The following is an 18,562-nucleotide window of genomic DNA, read 5'->3' as shown; positions in this document are numbered from 1 at the left end:
ATCAGCTGATCACCTCTGGATCATCTGTCAGTCAGCTCTAACAGCTGTTTGTGTGTCTGCACATGTGCGCTGTAATGACTCTAGTAAAACATAAACAGTAACAGAGTTATGTCTGTTCCTTTAACCTGTTCATGTCACCATGAAGAAAACCTGCTCTCTGTTTATTCTGTGTGCTGTTTAGAAGCTCATGGATCACTTTACTGGTAAAATGCGTGATTGTTAGATTATTTATGAATTATTTAGCCTTTATCTAGAGCCCATCTGATCATGAACTCTGAAACTAATTAATATAACCCAGTTTACTGTGTCTCAGGTAGATATTATTTATTAGATTTCAGTTTCAGCATTAATCCTCCATTATATTGATTTGATGATGGTTGTGTTCACTGTTTTGTGTTTTAAACTAACAACAAACACTTTATTACTTATTACTTACTTTATGATCCAGAAACGGTCTTTAGTGCCTGATTTCAGCTCGTCGTTTCTCTCATTAAACCTTTTTTCTTATCAAACAGAGATGATGTTAAACAGAGGTGCTTTGGATAAAAGCACAGTTCATAAACGTGTCCTAAAACTTAGCATTAAGAGGAATCCTCTTTTAAAGGAACACTTTCATAAAGACAGAGACTAGAGGCCATGGAGCTAGATGCTACCAAATTCCACCTGACACGTGGGACGGTTTGTGAGGCTTCAAACAAAGTCCTGCCAGGTCCAAAGGTTTTACATCCTGGAGGAAACAGGCTGATCAGAGTCGCTGTCATCCATCACCATGAACCAGTTCTCCACTGGTCCTCTTCCTCTGGAGGAGCCTGATGTGGATGGAGCAGAGCTCCTGTAGTCCTCTGCACCCCAAGTGGTGGTGGAGGTGTGGCGTCCTGAAGTAGAGGGAGCACTCTCCTCAGGGTTTTCCTCACAGTCCTACCTGGGCCTCTTTGTACTTACCTGCTCTGTGACGCTCTCCCCCCTGTTCAGCTGAGGCCTGGAGATAAGGGTGTAACGACACGATCCTTCTCGAGTAGAGTTAAAACACTCAAGGGGGAAACTTTTAGGAAACTGATAAATTCTGCCAACAAAGCGTATTTAAGCAGACCCAAATAAGAGAGGTTAAACAAATGAAATCAATGAACTCTCACGAGACGGAGTTTAAATCCAACAAAATTGACCATTTAATAAAAAAATCAAAGAACGCCTCTCCTGCACACCCGGTGTGTAATGAGACTCAAACCGAAATATTTTCTCAAATAGAACCCCAAACACAGTCTTTTCCCACTCTAAATAATGCAAAGATTCCCTTCCAGCGAAAATTAACCAGCTTGTCCTTTTAAAATGTCTTTCACGCATTTTTTGGGTCCACTTTCCAAACGAAAGCCACAGTAAATCTTCCTAAGTCCTCCATTTATAATTTTGTCCTGTATTTTTTTTTTATCTTTTGAACCATAAACCACACACAAAACATTGTACCCCATCCTATCTTACATTTTTTACAACAGGGATTTATTTTCATCGTACTAAAAATTTCCTTTAATTTCATTAATCGCACTTTCATTCATTTCATTCACAATAACACTTCCCTCATTCAATCAAACTTTAGTTTTTGGTAACACTGTCACAAGGGAGCACAGTCTTCTGATCCTGTAGATAGGGGAGGATCTTCTACCTGGAGGTGTGACGTTCAACTATGAAACCAATGCTACCTGATCACCACCTCATCAGACAATGAGAAGACTATAACTGTAACTGTAATACAAACAACAATTAGCTAGCTTCACAAAATGACCCTTTGTAACGGTCATTTCACTGACTTTACAGCTCTGTTTGTGCCACTGTGTGCAGAGAATAACTGTATGATGCATTCATGGAGTACCTGTGGCTGACAGCATTGTTGTTTTCACTTTTTCCAGGGAAAACGTTTCTTACAAGGAAATTGATGATGTAGAAATGTTCATTTGTAGCTAGATACAAATAAGAATCCAACATGACACAGGCCTGTTTGACTGCATGGTTTCGATCAGCACGGCAGTGGTCCATATTATTCTTTCAATATTGTTTCATACTACTGATACAAAGTGATTTTAACAAAACCATAAATAAAGGATAAATGAGTAAATAGGATTCAGAATAACAGGAAATATAAAAATGGATCTTCATGTCAAGCTTTGAGAATGAAATGTAGCATCTCTGTATAAAAACAGTTAGCTAGCCAAGAGTTAGCTTTGTTTGAAACATGGTCTGGTTGACATCTTGATTCCCTCACATCAAAATAGAAAAGTTCTATATTTATATCTTAACTTTAAGTAAATCCTACACCTAGCCTCAGAAATTGTCCAGACAAGAATCTTAATCAAACATTTCTACACAAAGAACATGTGACGGGCATGTTAGCCAAACCTGTGTTTTCCTCACAGGCTAATTCCACTTGAAGAAGCCTCCACTTTTAGTTTATAAGGTTTCACTGACGCACATTGTGGGGAGATATTTTATATAGACAGTCTAAAATATGTTACACCTGTATGGTTATTCATCAACACACAGGCCACTTCCACCCACAGGTGTTTGTTGTCCATCAGCGGTCTGCTGAGGGCCATTTCAGAGCTGCTCGAGGTCCACCAGAGAGTTTTTAGAGCAGCTCTTTCTCCTTTTTCTTTCTCTGTTGAAGATATCTATCCAGCGCTTTCAAAAGAGTCATCTTTCCACAGCTAGGATTTGCAAAAGGTCAACTTGGGTCAAAGTTCAATTGCAAAGGGAACGAAGAACAGTGTAAGGCTTATATATGGACTGATGTGTTTCCATGGCGACCATTTATGCACATGGGCGACTGTGAGCAAGTAGTTTGGCGTCCCTAAAGTCTAGCTGTTTATTTGTTCACACGCATGCGTTATTGTGCATTTCTTAAGAAATCCACCTAAAATTTACTTGACTTTGTGAGCTCCTTTGTATTTCTATTCTTAAAATCTACTTTTTTTGTTTTGCTGTTTAGAGATCCTTAACCCTCTTTTTTGATCAGGAAAAACACAAAATGTGCTTCATTTGTAATAATGAGGTGAAATGTTTGAACCATGTCATTAAGTGATGACAGTATTGATTTTAATGCATCATTATTTCTGGCACGAGGTGAGTTTTAAAAACAACTTTTAATCTTTAACCATGTATCCATAAACAGTAAATATGCAACAAAACTGAACTGTGACTCACATCTTAATCTTCCAACCAAAATACAAACAGTGGTTAACTAATTCAGTCTATGTCATATCTGTGTTACAAAGAATATAATTACTGGTGTTATTTGTGAACGTTAAAACAAAGTATTTGAAAAAAACAGCAGAAAAAAATAGCTCAGGACATTATTTTCATTTGTCTTTTATTTCCAGATTTCAGTGACTTTCAGTCCAAAACACAGAAATATGTTTCTCCTCTCCTGTCCAAAATGGTAAGGTGCAGAGAACTCTGAGAAAGAGTTTGGATTAAAGCTCTTCATGGTGCTGGATGGTTTTCTGGTTTTTATGACAGGCGGTCTAACCCAGGGGTTCCCAAACTTTAATATGACAAGCCCCCACAAACAGCATTTGCCTCTGGCCGGGGACCCCCTTTGGAAACCAACAGATAACGTTTCAATGTATGTGAAGAAATGTCAACTTTGAGAGTGTATTTTTTAAACTTTTATTCAAAGTGCAGTATAGTACAATTGGGAACTTGAGACTGATAATTATGGCACTTTACATCTTGTATGTTCAGGACAAATATAAAGAACTGGAATGAAAAAAAATATATTTTAAAAAAATTCAGATGAGCCTGTTTTTCTACTAATGAAAGAAACATGTAAAGTCAAATTCCTAAACAAACATACATAAGGTCATTCATTGGAATGAAAAAGCATTTGTGTGGTTTGATTTCCTTTTTGGGAAAATCTTTTCTCACAGGCAGAGAGGCTGAAAGGTTTTTCTTTTAGGTGAACAAGCATGTGTTTGCTCAAATCTCTAATAAGAGTAAATTCTTTATCACATTCAAGGCAATAAAGGGTTTTCTTTAGAGTGAACAAGCATATGTTTTTCTAGATTTTGTCTCTGTATAAATCCTTTCCCACATTCAGAGCAGCTAAAAGGTCTTTCTTTTGAGTGAACAAGCATATGTCTTATCAGATTTGGTCTCTGATTAAATCCTCTCCCACATTCAGAGCAGGTGAAAGGTCTTTCTTTTGAGTGAACAAGCATATGTTTGGTCAGTGTATCTTTTCGAGAAAATCTTTTCCCACATTCAGAGCAGCTGAAACGTTTCTCTTTTGAGTGAACAAGCATATGTTTAATCAGATCTTCTGTATGGAAACAACTTTTACCGGATTCAAAGCAGCTGAAACATTTCCCTTTTGAGTGAACAAGCATATGTGCAGTCAGTGTATCTTTTCGAGAAAATCTTTTCCCACATTCAGAACAGCTGAAAGTTTTCTCAGCTGAATGAACAAGCTTATGTGCAGTCAAATTTCCTTTTTGAGCAAATCTTTTACCACATTCAGAACAGCTGAAAGGTTTCTCTTTTGAGTGAACAAGCATATGTGTGGTCAGTGTGTCTTTTCTGGGAAATCTTTTTCCACATTCAGAGCAGCTGAAGGGTTTCTCACCTGAGTGAGCAAGCACATGTGCGGTCAGATCTCGTTTTTGAGAAAATCTTTTACCACATTCAGAGCAGCTGAGGGGTTTCTCACCTGAGTGAACAAGCTTATGTGCGGTCAGTGGGTCTCTTCTGGGAAATCTTTTTCCACATTCAGAGCAGCTGAAGGGTTTCTCTTTTGAGTGAACAAGAATATGTTTGGTCAGTGCGTTTTTTCTGGGAAATCTTTTTCCACATTCAGAACAGCTGAAGGGTTTCTCTTTTGAGTGAACAAGCATATGTTGGGTCAGTGCATTTTTTCTGGGAAATCTTTTTCCACATTCAGAGCAGCTGAAGGGTTTCTCACCTGAGTGAGCAAGCACATGTGCGGTCAGATCTCGTTTTTGAGAAAATCTTTTACCACATTCAGAGCAGCTGAAGGGTTTCTCACCTGAGTGAGCAAGCACATGTGTGGTCAGTGCGTCTTTTCTGTGAAATCTTTTTCCACATTCAGAGCAGCTGAAGGGTTTCTCTTTTGAGTGAACAAGCATATGTTTGGTCAGTGCGTTTTTTCTGGGGAATCTTTTTCCACATTCAGAGCAGCTGAAGGGTTTCTCTTTTGAGTGAACAAGCATATGTTTTGTCAGACATCTTTCGTGGAAAAAACTTTTTCCACATTCAGAGCAGCTGAAACGTTTCTCTTTAGAGTGAACAAGCATATGTTCTTTCAGACTTCCTTTCTGGGTATAACTTTTTCCACATTCAGAACAGCTGAATGGTTTCTGACCTGAATGAACAACCACATGAGCGGTCAGATATCGTTTTTGAGAAAATCTTTTCCCACATTCAGAGCAGCTGAAAGGTTTCTCTTTTGAGTGAACAAGCATATGTTTGGTCAGTGTGTCTTTTATGGGAAATCTTTTTCCACATTCAGAGCAGCTGAAGGGTTTCTCTTTTGAGTGAACAAGCATATGTGTGGTCTGATGTCTTTTTCGGGAAAATCTTTTCCCACATTCAGAGCAGCTGAAAGGTTTCTCTTTTGAGTGAACAAGCATGTGTGTTTTTAGACTTCCTTTCCGGAAAAATCCTTTTCCACATTCAGAGCTGCTGAAAGGTTTTTCCATTGTCAGAGAAACCTCATGATTGGTTTTACCAGGCTTGGGATGATTGTGCAACTCTACAGCATCCTTATTGTTTGTGGCAGATGTTTCTGAATCTGTGGTCTTTGCAGGTTCTTGTCTTCCACAGTCCTCTCCACCAGCTGCTGTGTCTATATGGTCAGTTCCTCTCTGATGAAGCAATGAGGACTCAGGTTTCTCTTCATCATTTTCATTCTTCATATGGACTGAAGTGAAAAGGAACTTGGTATCAGCGTTCTCCAGACCTTGAAGCTGCTCCCTTCCCTGACCGATCCACACTTCCTCCTGCTCCTCGTTAATGAGTGGGGACTCATTATCCTCCTGGTCTGGATAGGGGCTCCTCTCCTGCTGCTCAGGGGGAAGCTCCTCTTTTTTCACCTTAAGTAGCTGAACATCTGCAGGAAACAGTGAACAAATATTAATCAGATATCAGATCATTTTACCTTTATTGAAACGCAAACCTGTAAGAAAAAAAACTCAGGATCTTCATCATCAGCTCTGCTGTTTTCCCAATAAATGGACAGATACAGACTGAGAAATATATAATGTCTTTGAAGATTACTGTTGTTACTTACTCTAAATGTCTCTTCTGTTCACATAGCAGATTTTTAGATTTAAAACGTAAATTATTTCTGGTTTTAGTTACTAATACTCTCTCCATGTCTTATTACCTAAAAAGGGCTGAACTGTGAAATAAATATATCATCTAACTGATCCTGGACTTGTTTTCTGGGCTTTCTTTTTTGCCCAAATAGCTGCTTGTTGCATTCCTGTAGACAGAAACAGGTTCTGCATGTTTTCATGGGATGCTTGTTGCATTGTTTAGGGACAGGTGAGAACGGTCAGGGGTGTTGGTTTCCTGTAGGGTTGCACGATATACGGATACTGAGAAAATATTGATACTCCCTGTTTTCAAACAGTAAACATTACCATGTGTTTTAAGATTCGATACTCCAAGTCAATTTTTCGTCTGAATCAGAGACATTTTGACTCCCGCAACTTGTGAGCCTGCAGCCACTGAGCTGGGTCCTCTCCCCTCTCTGAGGAGTGGACAGAGACTTGTTCTCTTTCCAAAGTGTGTGTGTTGTTGCAAAGTTAGACAGTGAGCCTGTATGAGCTACGTGTGTTGATGCTGGGCCGTTTTCAGTCCGACAAAGTTGTTAACGAGCATCTTAATTATCCAATCTCTTGCTGGCTAGCTCACTGTTTGATTTCTTAAGCAGCATGCGATCGTACAGATTCAGTAACAGACATAGCTTCCAGTTCCAGCGCTCCTGTGAACCGACCGCAGCTCGTCGGAAAAGCCGGTGCATGGAACTAAATTTGGCATTACTCTGTTTGCAAAGCAGCGGCTTTAAAAGCTAATACACGTTTCAAAGCCCATCTATAAAGCTTACTACCGACACACACACACACACACACACACACACACACACATGGAGGAAACACTACAAACATGATGAAGCGCTTCACCGTTCAGCATCCTCACCTCCTTTAAAGGCCGTGTAAAGCAAAATCAGACATTTTCTTCTTAACACCTTTAATAGGTCCTAAATGAAGTGCCTTACAACATATAAAAGCCATTCCACCATTTAGAGTTCAATTGTGGAGCTAGGCCTCACGAACTTATTTCAGAGTTTCAGTTTCCAGGATTTAATGGGCGGGTCAGAAAGGCTAGCCGCGTTACGTAACGCGGCCATCATTAGCATAAACCCGCCCCTGATGCAGAAGGGGTATAAATACGTTCGGCGCATTAGAATCGGCGGTCTTCCCGCTCGTACTTGAGTTTTGGATCGCATCTCTTACACTTTACACAGTTTGCAGCTAGCTAATCAGACATGTCACCTCCACGTCGCTCGTGCATCTTTCCTGGATGCCACAGTGTGCAGGGTAACGGCTCGGTTAGCTTGTTTAAGTTCCCAACGGATGAAAAAGTAAGGAAACGGTGGATCCATTTTGTGAAGAGGAGCTACTGTGGCGAGTTCAAAATCACCACCAACACCCGTCTCTGCAGTGTCCACTTTACCCCTGATAGTTACAGCAACTATCAGCAGGTAAAGTCTGGATTTCTGAAGAGTCCACTGACGCTGGTCAGTGGGGCTGAACCGACTCTTCAATGCCTGGATCCTTCCATCCCGCCAACAGCAGGTGCCACCACCGCGGCCACCGGCATTACGTGCCCGCCGCAGACCCTCTGCATCCCGCCTACAGCAGGTGCTATCTTCTCCGCCACCGGCATTACGTGCCCGCCGCAGACCCTCTGCATCCCGCCTACAGCAGGTGCTATCTTCTCCGCCACTGGCATTACGTGTCCGCCAGAGAGTGTAAGTATGTGCTTATGTTGCTAATATTGTAAATTTGAGCAATTAAACGCATTGTGCTGAAGGTACAAATCCTGAGAGTGATTATACATCTCGGATCACACCCATGTAATTCAGTTGTCAGTTCTGTATTATGCATGCTACTACAAGACCTAAGCAGCTGAAGCATATTGTCTTACTCAGCCTATGCTGTAATGACATTCAGCAATCCACAAATTAATCAGAAGACAGATAAGTGTAACTGAGTAGTAGTCATACTAATACTACTTTTACAAGGTTTATGCAGAAAATATAGTAATAAATTAAAAGGCAAGCTATATATATATATATATATATATATATATATATATATATATATATATATATATATATATATATATATATATAACATATGTGTTTTTTTTTTTTTTTATCTGTGACCAGACAAGTATCTGGTGGAGTGTAAAAATGCGTTTAGTTCTTCATTGTTACATAGTGAAAGCCTGTTTTTGGCTAGGCTACAACGTTATTAGTCAGTAATACAGATTTTCTAAATTGCATAAATGTGAGAAATAATTTACCATTCTGTTGGAGACTGAGAGGAACGAGGCTGAGCACTATCAGTGTCTGACTCAGAGTCAGTTTCTGGCTCTGATGGCTCAAACAGGTAGGGCTGGATCCGTCCGATGAGGCTGCTAGCGCTAGCTTCCATTGTAAGTGTAGCTGTCACTGTCACAGTTACACGGAGGCGGCTCCCTCCCGCGTGTAGGCGTGGTTTCAGTGCTGCTAACTGACACGCCCCCAGCGTCTCACAGCAGAGAGAAGTGCTTGTTTTTCCATGATTTTGAGACCTAATTTTATATACTAAACAATTTTTTTAAACTTTCAAATTTGGCTCAGTGGTTAATGACACATGTTTCTTTGCTGTGACAAACTAATAACACAAATTTGTTTCTGCTTTACACGGACTTTAAGAGCAAGAGTGACAGATTCAAACAACATGCACAAACACAAAAGTCAAACGAGTTTCAGTTACTTTGTGACAAGCAAACTAGTTCACCACTGCTTGTAGTTGATACAACATATGATCAATGTCGTAAACACATGAGCTGTGGAGCACACACAGCCCTGAGTCACAGAGCTGTGTGGTGTTGACACAGTTTAACTAAGTGACGAGTAGTTTTTTCACTTTAGAAACCTACGATGACACTAAAAGTGTTGTATCTGTGAAAGAGTTTTAATAACAGATCTAACACAGAAGACTATTGGTATAGATACCGAAGTATTGGTATCAAAATTTTTTAGGCAGGTATCGTATCGATTCCTAATTTTGGTATCGTGACATCACTAGTTTCCTGTCATCATTATATTTTCAGTTTTGTTAACACAGTGTTTTATTATGAATAAGTGACTGAATAACCTAACATGACTGATATGTAATTACTGTTCATGATGAAGACTGTTATGGAGCAGCATAAGCACTCAACTCTAAAGCACACTACTTCATTGTTGTGTGTATTTCTTTTAGGATAAACACAGAAATTCTGCTCGCAACATTGTACCCAACAGTGGCGTCATTAGGCCTAATTTGAGGGGCTGAAGCCCCCCTAAAATATCATTAAGCCCCCTAAATAATTTGAGGTAATTCTATTTAACATACTACTCACACCTGCGGTGGTTTTCGTGGGAGATGTTAAATCCCGAACAAGTCTAGTCTTTAGAATAGCTTTTACAAATGAACAGTGAGAACTGATTCACAGTTACAGTTTGTTCTGTTTGCATTCAGTAATGGCTTGGAAACAAAGGGCTGACACAGAACAGCAAATTGGTTCTTTTTGTTTAAAAGTGCTGTTCAAAAGAGTCGACTCGTTCGAGAACGTCCCATCTCCGGTGAAAACCATTGTGGTACTAGGACAACAAAAGTTGCGAAACAAAGCATCTGTTTAGTAGTGGAAGAAGATAATACTTTGATAGTAGAAGCTAGCTTAACTAATGAGGTAAGAACAACTCACAAAGGGCACACAAGACTGTTTGGAGGGCTGAAAAGTTTATCTGATGATGAGGCAGAGACAGGTTAAACTTTCATATTGACTCCCAGTGTTTGAGCTAAGCTAGGAGCGGTGGACAGGCTTTATCCGTCTCTTCCTCCTTGTTACTGGACAGAAAGTCAAAATGATGGAGGCTATCTTCTTGTCATGGACTTGGGAGTAAAGCAAGACACAAGAAGTCCTTATTTAAACCATCAATAAAGAATAGATATCAGGAAGTTTTTCCAAAAAGTTTTTATTACTGATGGTAGTTAACATTTAACTCTAGCCCTCGCTAACAGTAGATTATGATTATTGATTTTTTATATAACGATAATAATAAATTAACAATAGTCACTTCGCCATCCCTATTGATATGTATGAGTCAGGGCAGAGGAGCACAGGGTGAGTCTAAAGATAGAGTAATTTGTCTGTAGGACATGGAAAATAAATAAAATACAATTTGAATAAGTAATATGGTAAAATGAGATAGCCTTACACTCGATGGGTAATAAAAACAGCTAAAGCAGAGCAGGTCATTAAATTAGAAGTAATAGATCTTGTCTTCAAAGGAGAAATAAAACAGGTTAAGAGGATTTAAATGAATAAAATGAGAACAATAATTTATACTAAATACAATCAGCTAAAAGCCAGACTAAAAAGGCAGGTCTTGAGTTTACTTGAAAAAATATGAACAGTAGGAGCGACCCTCAGGTCTTAAGGTAGGCTGTTCCACAGACCGGGGCCATAATAATATAAAGAGGCTTCCCCATATGTTTTAGTTCTAACTTTAGGTACCATTAAAGACGACTACCTGCAGACCTGAGAGCCCTACTTGGTTCTCTGGCGTGCATTAGATTGGTCGAATGCACGCCAGTTGACAGTTAGTTCGGCAAGTTAAATCACCATTGTATCACTCCGCTTGTTACCATGGCAACACATCACACACAATTCAATGCATGCTAGAGCAGCCTGCGCTCCTACTGGGCCCCGTCTCTAAAGCCTGGCTCACACTACAGGACTCTCGCCCCGATTTAACCCAGATTCGGTCCTCCCGACAATTGGGGAAGAAATCTGGTCGGGGGCTAAAATCGGCCCGACTTTCAGGCAAGATTATCTTCTAGTGTGAGCGGTTGACAGATGAATCTTTAGCCCCACGATTGTCTCACAGACTCGTCGGGGCCGCCCCGATAATTTTCAAACATGTTTGATATTTATCTTGATGATTACGACATTCATTCTCACTGAGGATGACAACAGACAATTAGAAAGAGCCCCAGAGACCGGACATCAGACAACAAACGCAGGCTCAAAGTGCAACTGTAGTGTTGGATGAGTAAAAGTCAAATATACCATCCCCAGCCAGGAATTATTGATCAAACTGTATTTACAGTCAGTCAAAAAAGGTGAAATATGCATTCTCCTGGTATAAATATGATACTTTGCTATTTTCTTTTTCCAGATTGGTGCAGTAAAAAACTTGATGATTTAATGATCAAAAGTGTTGTGCATCACACAAAATCTAAGAAAACAAAGCCTCTGTGTTATATTTGAATCAGAACTTTATTTAGCATAGCCTGTCGAGTATCTGTCTCCTCGTTGTTGCAGTAAAAAAGGTATATGAACGACATTCATTTGTATCCCTTTATTTTGAAAAGCGGAAGTACAAACAGCGTGACGCATCTACGTAATGCTGTTAACGGTTGCGCACTCGAAATGTAAGCGTGGCTCATTTGACCGCGAACGTGGAAAGTGCGGCTGGCTTGATCGCAGTTAGACTACCGTGTTGTGTTCGTGTTAAAGCTTAAAAATAAATGATCAATTAGAAGAAATAGTACGATCACCAAAACACCACAAAGCTCACATCAGCCTTCCTTTTCCACAAAATGAATCAACAGTAGATTCCACATTTCCAGGGGTGTTCATGGTGGTTTTTGCATTACCTGGTCAGAGCTTAAGTCAGTGAACCTTAGCTACTGGCTCGATTCCCTGAAACAATATCCCACACACACATTTTCAGAAACTCACCTGCTCTGTGCAGCTTTATCTCAGGGATTAAAATCACATCCAGTAGTTTTCTTTGGCGCTGGAGCTCCTCTTCGTATCCAGATACTGTTCTTCGTTCTCCCAGGTCTCTGATGACCGCAGCGTGCAGCCGCCGCTCGAATAAATCTTTAAGTTCTTTAAATCTGAACATCTTCTGAAACCGAAGAGTCAAAGAAGATAAAGATCACTAATCGAAGGTGTCTTTCTCTGAGCGGATTTTCAGAGTTCCCCACGAGGAGCGGCTCGTTTTAAGGGAAAACTTCCTCCTTCTTCTTCTTCTGGCTTCCGGTAGGCTGTACGCGGGCGCGTAATGCTGCCCTCCACAGGCCGATGACAGCTTATATTCTTACCTACAGTCCACTGGAGTGAAGATATTTCAGCACTGCTCTAGCCACTAGTTCAGTTCTGTTCCGTTCTGTACCGAAAATTGATTGGATAGAAAAGCTTGATAAACCCAGGTCAGACAAACAGCTGTTGTCGTTCTCTTTTATAGTGGCTCCATGATAAAATGACACGTTGAACTGTTTCCGGGCTGCCACGCTGACATAACCCATCCGGGTGTTTTCCAACCACCTTTTAAATCACTGCCCAAGTCTGAGTCTTGTTAAGACAATGTCACCCCTTTGACCAGAATTTAATTTCCACCTCTTGCTTTTAATTGAGGTCTGCAAAGAGAAGAAACGTCGACCTTTAAGCGCCTCTGCCCATTCTATCTGCCACTGGGCTTCAAGCTTATCCTTACACATGCTGTAACATTCACACTTTCCCAGTGGGATATTTAGTTCTATGTTTTCCCTAAGCAGAGACTCCTTAGCCAATGCATCAGCCATTTCATCGCCCTCAACACCTGAGTGTCTGGGCATCCACACAAAGCACACCAGACATCCTGATCTTTCGACTCTAGAAAGGCAGCACAAGCACTCCAGCAAAATGTCAGGACGGGCCCTGGACCTCCCATCTTTCAGAGACATGAGAGCAGCCGCAGAATCAGAACAGATTTACTATTTAACCCTTCTAAAACCACGGGATCACCGGTGACACCGCTGCACAAGTGTTTTTCAAATTACCGTAACTCCTCGCTACCTCGTGCAGTTTTTAATAATTCAAAGTGCCCCTGAAAGCGGTGAAACGGGGCTTTCTGGTGGTATTACATACATTACGGTAATGACTGAGTGCTTCGTGTGGAGGGAGTGGGAACGAGCAGGAGGAGTGGGCGGCGCTTGTGTGAGAGAGCGGAGTGCTCAAATCAACTTTCGGTTCACTTTCTTGGAGTTTAGGAGAGTTTTAGAGGTGTGATCTGTGTAAACAAATACGAATCTTGTAAATGATAGTTTGCCTCGAAGTGATTTTGTCATGTTTTTGCAATTCTTGTGTGTTTTTTGATCGAGTTCTTCACTGTTTTTTTTCCGCATTTTTGCTAGTTTTTTGGTGTGTCGCCATGTTTTTGTAGTTTTGCCATTGTGTATTGTTATTGCCATTGTTTGTCAAGTGGGTCTCTGTCTTCAGGTGGACAGGAACTGTTTCAGAGTCTACCACTGCTAAAATAATAATAATAAAAAAATGCCTGGCTTTTTGACAACTTGGACTCAGACAGCTCCAGAAATGTGAAACTGAGTTGTTGAAAAATAGTTTGAATTAAATATTTGCAATCTCAGAAATGTTCAATCTGCACTTTTCAAGAATTTATATAAAGAAAATGGAAGAAAATTCGATTCTGTTTTCGTCCTTTTCCTTTAACACTCAGTTTTAGGTATTTTAATACATAAATAAGAATGGTAAATACTTGACAGAGTTTGAAACTTCTACTTCCCCTGGAAAAGGGGTGTAAATGATTTACACATTGGGCATTTTTTGACAAAATTATTGACAAAAATAGACAAAAAGACCAGGCGCTTGAATAAAAATAGCTATTGTCACGTAGCTGAATGCTCAATCCACTCCAGAGCACATAAGATTGCTTTTAGCTCAGCTGTGACCACAGCCACCTTGTCTGAAATACGGATGCTCCGCTGGAATTGTCCCCCGGCCACATACACCCCTAGGCCTGTCTTCCCTGATACAGGGTCCTTAGAGCCATCTGTGAAAATATGAACATGCTGATTAAAATCATTAAGGAACTCGTCCACTTGTTCATTCGAGATATTTTTACTGCTTTCAAGAGACGAATCAACCACCGGCTCACGGAGCTGCCAGAACGGCTGTGGAGACCACACACTTCCAGACACCTCAATCTGGGCTAACCCAATACTATCTGCTTTTTGCTTTACAAGGTGGAAGAAATTAGTCTTCTTATCTTCCTCTGAGAACTTCCATGAATCCTCCAAAATACATTTAACTGCTGAGCTACATATGGTGCCCCTTAACTTTGCCCAGTAATGGAACCCCAGTTTGTCTCTGCGGATTCTTCCCCCATCTTGACCAATAGAGCTGGGATAGAAGTCGTTCTGAAGGCTCCACAGCATACTCTCAAGGCCTTAGCCTGGACCCGATTTACCTGGAGGGAGTCGTTTTGGCAGCCACCCCAACACATCCATAGTCAAAATTTGATTTTATCATGGCTTGATAAAACATTAACAATGTCTCCCTCTCAGCACCCCAATCACTCCCAGCTAGGCTACGGAGGATATTGATTACTTTTTCACATTTACTTATAACTTTACGAATGTGATAGTTCCATGTGAGCCTTACATCCATCTATAGCCCCAAAAATTTAAATTCCTTAACCCTTTCCTTAACCCTTTCCAATGGGCACCCATACATAGAGATACTTAGCTCTGGGATTTTCCTCTTGTTTCCAAATATCATGAAATTGCTCTTGGCAGTAGAAATTCTAAATCCCCATTTGTTTGCCCACAGGACAACCTGATCCACTGCCCCTTGCATCTGCTCAAAGATATAGTTAATATTTCTCCCTCTCTTCCATAAAGCCCCATCGTCCGGAAATAGAGACTTCCCAAAACTAGAGGGGACTTGTTGAAAAATGTCATTTTTCATGGTGTTGAATAAAACTGGAGAAATAACTGAGCCTTGAGGAGTACCATTCTCAATGCCCACTACCGTAGACAACTCCCCTCCAACTCTGACTTGAATTGATCTGTTATTAATAAAATCCTTTATCCAGTAGAACATTTTGCCTCTAATGCCTGCACCATGGAGCTTGATGAGCAGGCCATCCTTCTATATGGAATCATATGCTTTCTCAATGTCTAGAAATACACTTATAACACTCTCTTTGTTAATACCTTCTTTTCTGGTGTCTTGATCCAACACTGCAGTAGATTCCAGTGTGCTTCTCCCTATTCTGAAACCATTTTGGTAATTCACAAAGTAGTTAGTTGTTTCCAGGACATAGACTAATCTATTGGTGACCATCCTCTCCATCACTTTACACAGGACTCCGGCAGACGGCAAGCAGCGCGAAACCACCGCTACCGGACCTTACAGGCCGTCGGCAGGCGTTCCCCTGCCGCTCCCCACCAACCACAGTAGACAGGATATCTATCACACCCTATATTATGTAATAGTAAAACTTGATTGTTTGGAAAAGTTCTTGATACAATACGGACTTCACGCGCCAACTTTCAAGCTCTGCGTTCGGACTTCCGCCAACATCCGGGTCCTCCTCCTCCAGGGGAAAACTTCATCTTCTTCTGTGGTGTTTTATGGTAGTTGTCACACGCCATCGTTGCATTACCGCCATCTAGTGAATGATATTACTTTGGCTCCAATCATCAGGACACTAACTCGCACAACCTTCATACTTGTTTTACTCAACTTTTTGTTTTACTGGACTGGATTTCTCAAGGTTTGAGTGTGAAAAACGCCCTAAATATCGTTTTACTGATGTTTAAAATATCAATATTAACAAATTATTCCTCAGACATGTGAAATAAACAGTAAATGAACTGAGTTTTAAACATGTTATGTGTGAATCTGGTAGCAAAAAAAGCAGAGCATCAGTGTTTGAAACTCTATCTGTAATAGTGTTTGAAACGTTCCTCTTGTCTCAACGCTTGAAAATATTTAACTGTGGAAAAAACACAACATCTAACTGATCCTGGACTTGTTTTCTGCCAAAATAGCTGCTGGTTGTATTCCTGTAGACAGAAACAGGGTCTGCATGAATTCGGGGGATGCTCGTTGCATCGTTCAGGGACAGGTGAGAACGATCAGGAGTGTTGGGCTGTGAAGAGTTCTCTTTAAGGATGATAAGTACAGAGTGTGATAGGCTGTCCAGACACTATTGTGTGAATTTAGTTGAATGTGTAGAAAATGTTTTAAACCCTAAAATTTGTCACAGTACAGAAGTTGGAAATTTCCAGAGATATGCAACATGTAAATTTTCCACCTGAAAAGGACCCTGCCAGGGGGCAAGGCTGCAAACATGAGGTTATTTACATGAAGACACGTGGACCTCATGAATGTGTGAAGCATGAACCAAGCTCAACCTTGATACACTCTCTCTGTCACCTCTTCCAGGCTGAGTGTGTGCTGCTCCTCCATACAGGGCATAGGAGGGGCAGTTTCCACTGGTTTGACCCACCCTCAAGCTCCCAGCAGGGGCTGGGAATGTGTGTCTTTCCTCGATGATGGATCAGGGCTTAAGGCCCCACACAACAAAATTTGATCCAAAATCACTTAAAACGCAGTGAAAAAAAATCTGTGTGTACACAAAAATACTGAGGGACTGAAAACGCTGTAGTAAGCATGCAGGCTGCATGGGTGCACACATTAGCTGCAGGACTCCAGCAGAGTGTAGGCAGAGTTTAGTGATCAGGGATGAGAGAGAGGAGGGGGTAAATAGGGATGGGTGCCTTTCACATTTAAAATGATACGGCCCCGATGCCCGGTACCTGGCAATCCGTACCAGTACTCAGCGGTATCAATTTTTGGTACTTTTTTGTGTCTATGTGGTACAAATATTAATTATTTTAATAATACAGTACACTTTCTTTTTCAATTTAACATATTTCCTCTTCAATATATAACTTTGCAATGCCGTGCTTATGTCCAGCACGGAAAATCACCTACTCTTCCACTCCATCACAGTCACAAGGATGCATTTGGGTACCTAAACATGGTACCTTTTGATTTCACCTGAATCGGTACCCGGTACTTTTGACAGAATTCGGTCGGTACCCATAAAAGTACCTGATTCAGTACCCATCCCTAGGGGGAAATGGGGTAATTAGGGTTTTTCTTTTATCTGTATTTGTTTGGTGTTTATGTGCATTGTGTTAGTTAATTGTAAATATTGTTTATTTGTGAATTTGTTTAAAGTGGGGAGGGTGAGAGTCACTGGTGGGAGGAGACTCTGTTTTGCTGCTGATTATGGCCTCAGCTTCACCTGTGGAGCTCCTTCGTCTGTCCATGGTTTCATCTCAAAGCTCCAGAGTTCCATCCTTCCTTCCTCCACTTGCGTCGTTCACTTGATCTTAGTCCCTCCCACCAGAAATGGAGAGACGTGAGGAAATGAAGAGAGGAGAGAGGATGGAGGAGATTTGTCTTTAGAACAATGGGACATCCTCTCCTCCGGAGCGTCACATGAAGCCAAGTGTTTCAGTGATGACGGCATCAGCTGATCACCTCTGGATCATCTGTCAGTCAGCTCTAACAGCTGTTTGTGTGTCTGCACATGTGCGCTGTAATGACTCTGGTAAAACATAAACAGTAACAGAGTTATGTCTGTTCCTTTAACCTGTTCATGTCACCATGAAGAAAACCTGCTCTCTGTTTATTCTGTGTGCTGTTTAGAAGCTCATGGATCACTTTACTGGTAAAATGCGTGATTGTTAGATTATTTATGAATTATTTAGCCTTTATCTAGAGCCCATCTGATCATGAACTCTGAAACTAATTAATATAACCCAGTTTACTGTGTCTCAGGTAGATATTATTTATTAGATTTCAGTTTCAGCATTAATCCTCCATTATATTGATTTGATGATGGTTGTGTTCACTGTTTTGTGTTTTAAACTAACAACAAACACTTTATTACTTATTACTTACTTTATGATCCAGAAACGGTCTTTAGTGCCTGATTTCAGCTCGTCTTTTCTCTCATTAAACCTTTTTTCTTATCAAACAGAGATGATGTTAAACAGAGGTGCTTTGGATAAAAGCACAGTTCATAAACGTGTCCTAAAACTTAGCATTAAGAGGAATCCTCTTTTAAAGGAACACTTTCATAAAGACAGAGACTAGAGGCCATGGAGCTAGATGCTACCAAATTCCACCTGACACGTGGGACGGTTTGTGAGGCTTCAAACAAAGTCCTGCCAGGTCCAAAGGTTTTACATCCTGGAGGAAACAGGCTGATCAGAGTCGCTGTCATCCATCACCATGAACCAGTTCTCCACTGGTCCTCTTCCTCTGGAGGAGCCTGATGTGGATGGAGCAGAGCTCCTGTAGTCTTCTGCACTGGTGGTGGAGGTGTGGCGTCCTGAAGTAGAGGGAGCACTCTCCTCAG

At 40.8% G+C, this 18,562-nt stretch overlaps 1 protein-coding gene across 1 annotated transcript; it reads right to left on the bottom strand.

Annotated features, from left to right (window-relative positions):
• Window positions 1-3,854: 3,854 nt before the first annotated feature.
• Window positions 3,855-12,400, bottom strand: LOC141806670 (uncharacterized). Its single transcript, XM_074692298.1, has 2 exons — window positions 12,076-12,400; window positions 3,855-6,115 (listed from the first exon to the last, which is right to left on the bottom strand). Exons 1-2 carry the CDS (start codon window positions 12,242-12,244, stop codon window positions 4,002-4,004), a joined length of 2,283 nt encoding a protein of 760 aa, XP_074548399.1. The 5' UTR covers window positions 12,245-12,400; the 3' UTR covers window positions 3,855-4,001.
• Window positions 12,401-18,562: the final 6,162 nt, after the last annotated feature.

This window comes from Halichoeres trimaculatus, unplaced genomic scaffold (genome assembly GCF_033239565.1).
Source record: "Halichoeres trimaculatus isolate MK-OKI-2021-1 unplaced genomic scaffold, fHalTri1.1 fHalTri1_scaffold_17, whole genome shotgun sequence".
NCBI classification, from domain to species: Eukaryota; Metazoa; Chordata; class Actinopteri; order Labriformes; family Labridae; genus Halichoeres; species Halichoeres trimaculatus.
The sequence above is the reverse complement of the archived record's forward strand: the minus strand, read 5'-3'. Positions and strand labels throughout refer to the sequence as shown.

What these genes read in the sequence shown, in the direction of transcription:
- LOC141806670 (XM_074692298.1), bottom strand. Translation starts at nt 12,244, where the DNA reads ATGTTCAGATTTAAAGAACTTAAAGATTTATTCGAGCGGCGGCTGCAC. An exon ending in GATAAAGCTGCACAGAGCAG is followed by an intron (nt 6,116 to 12,075) that starts GTGAGTTTCTGA and finishes TGTTTCCTGCAG; the next exon opens with ATGTTCAGCTACTTAAGGTG.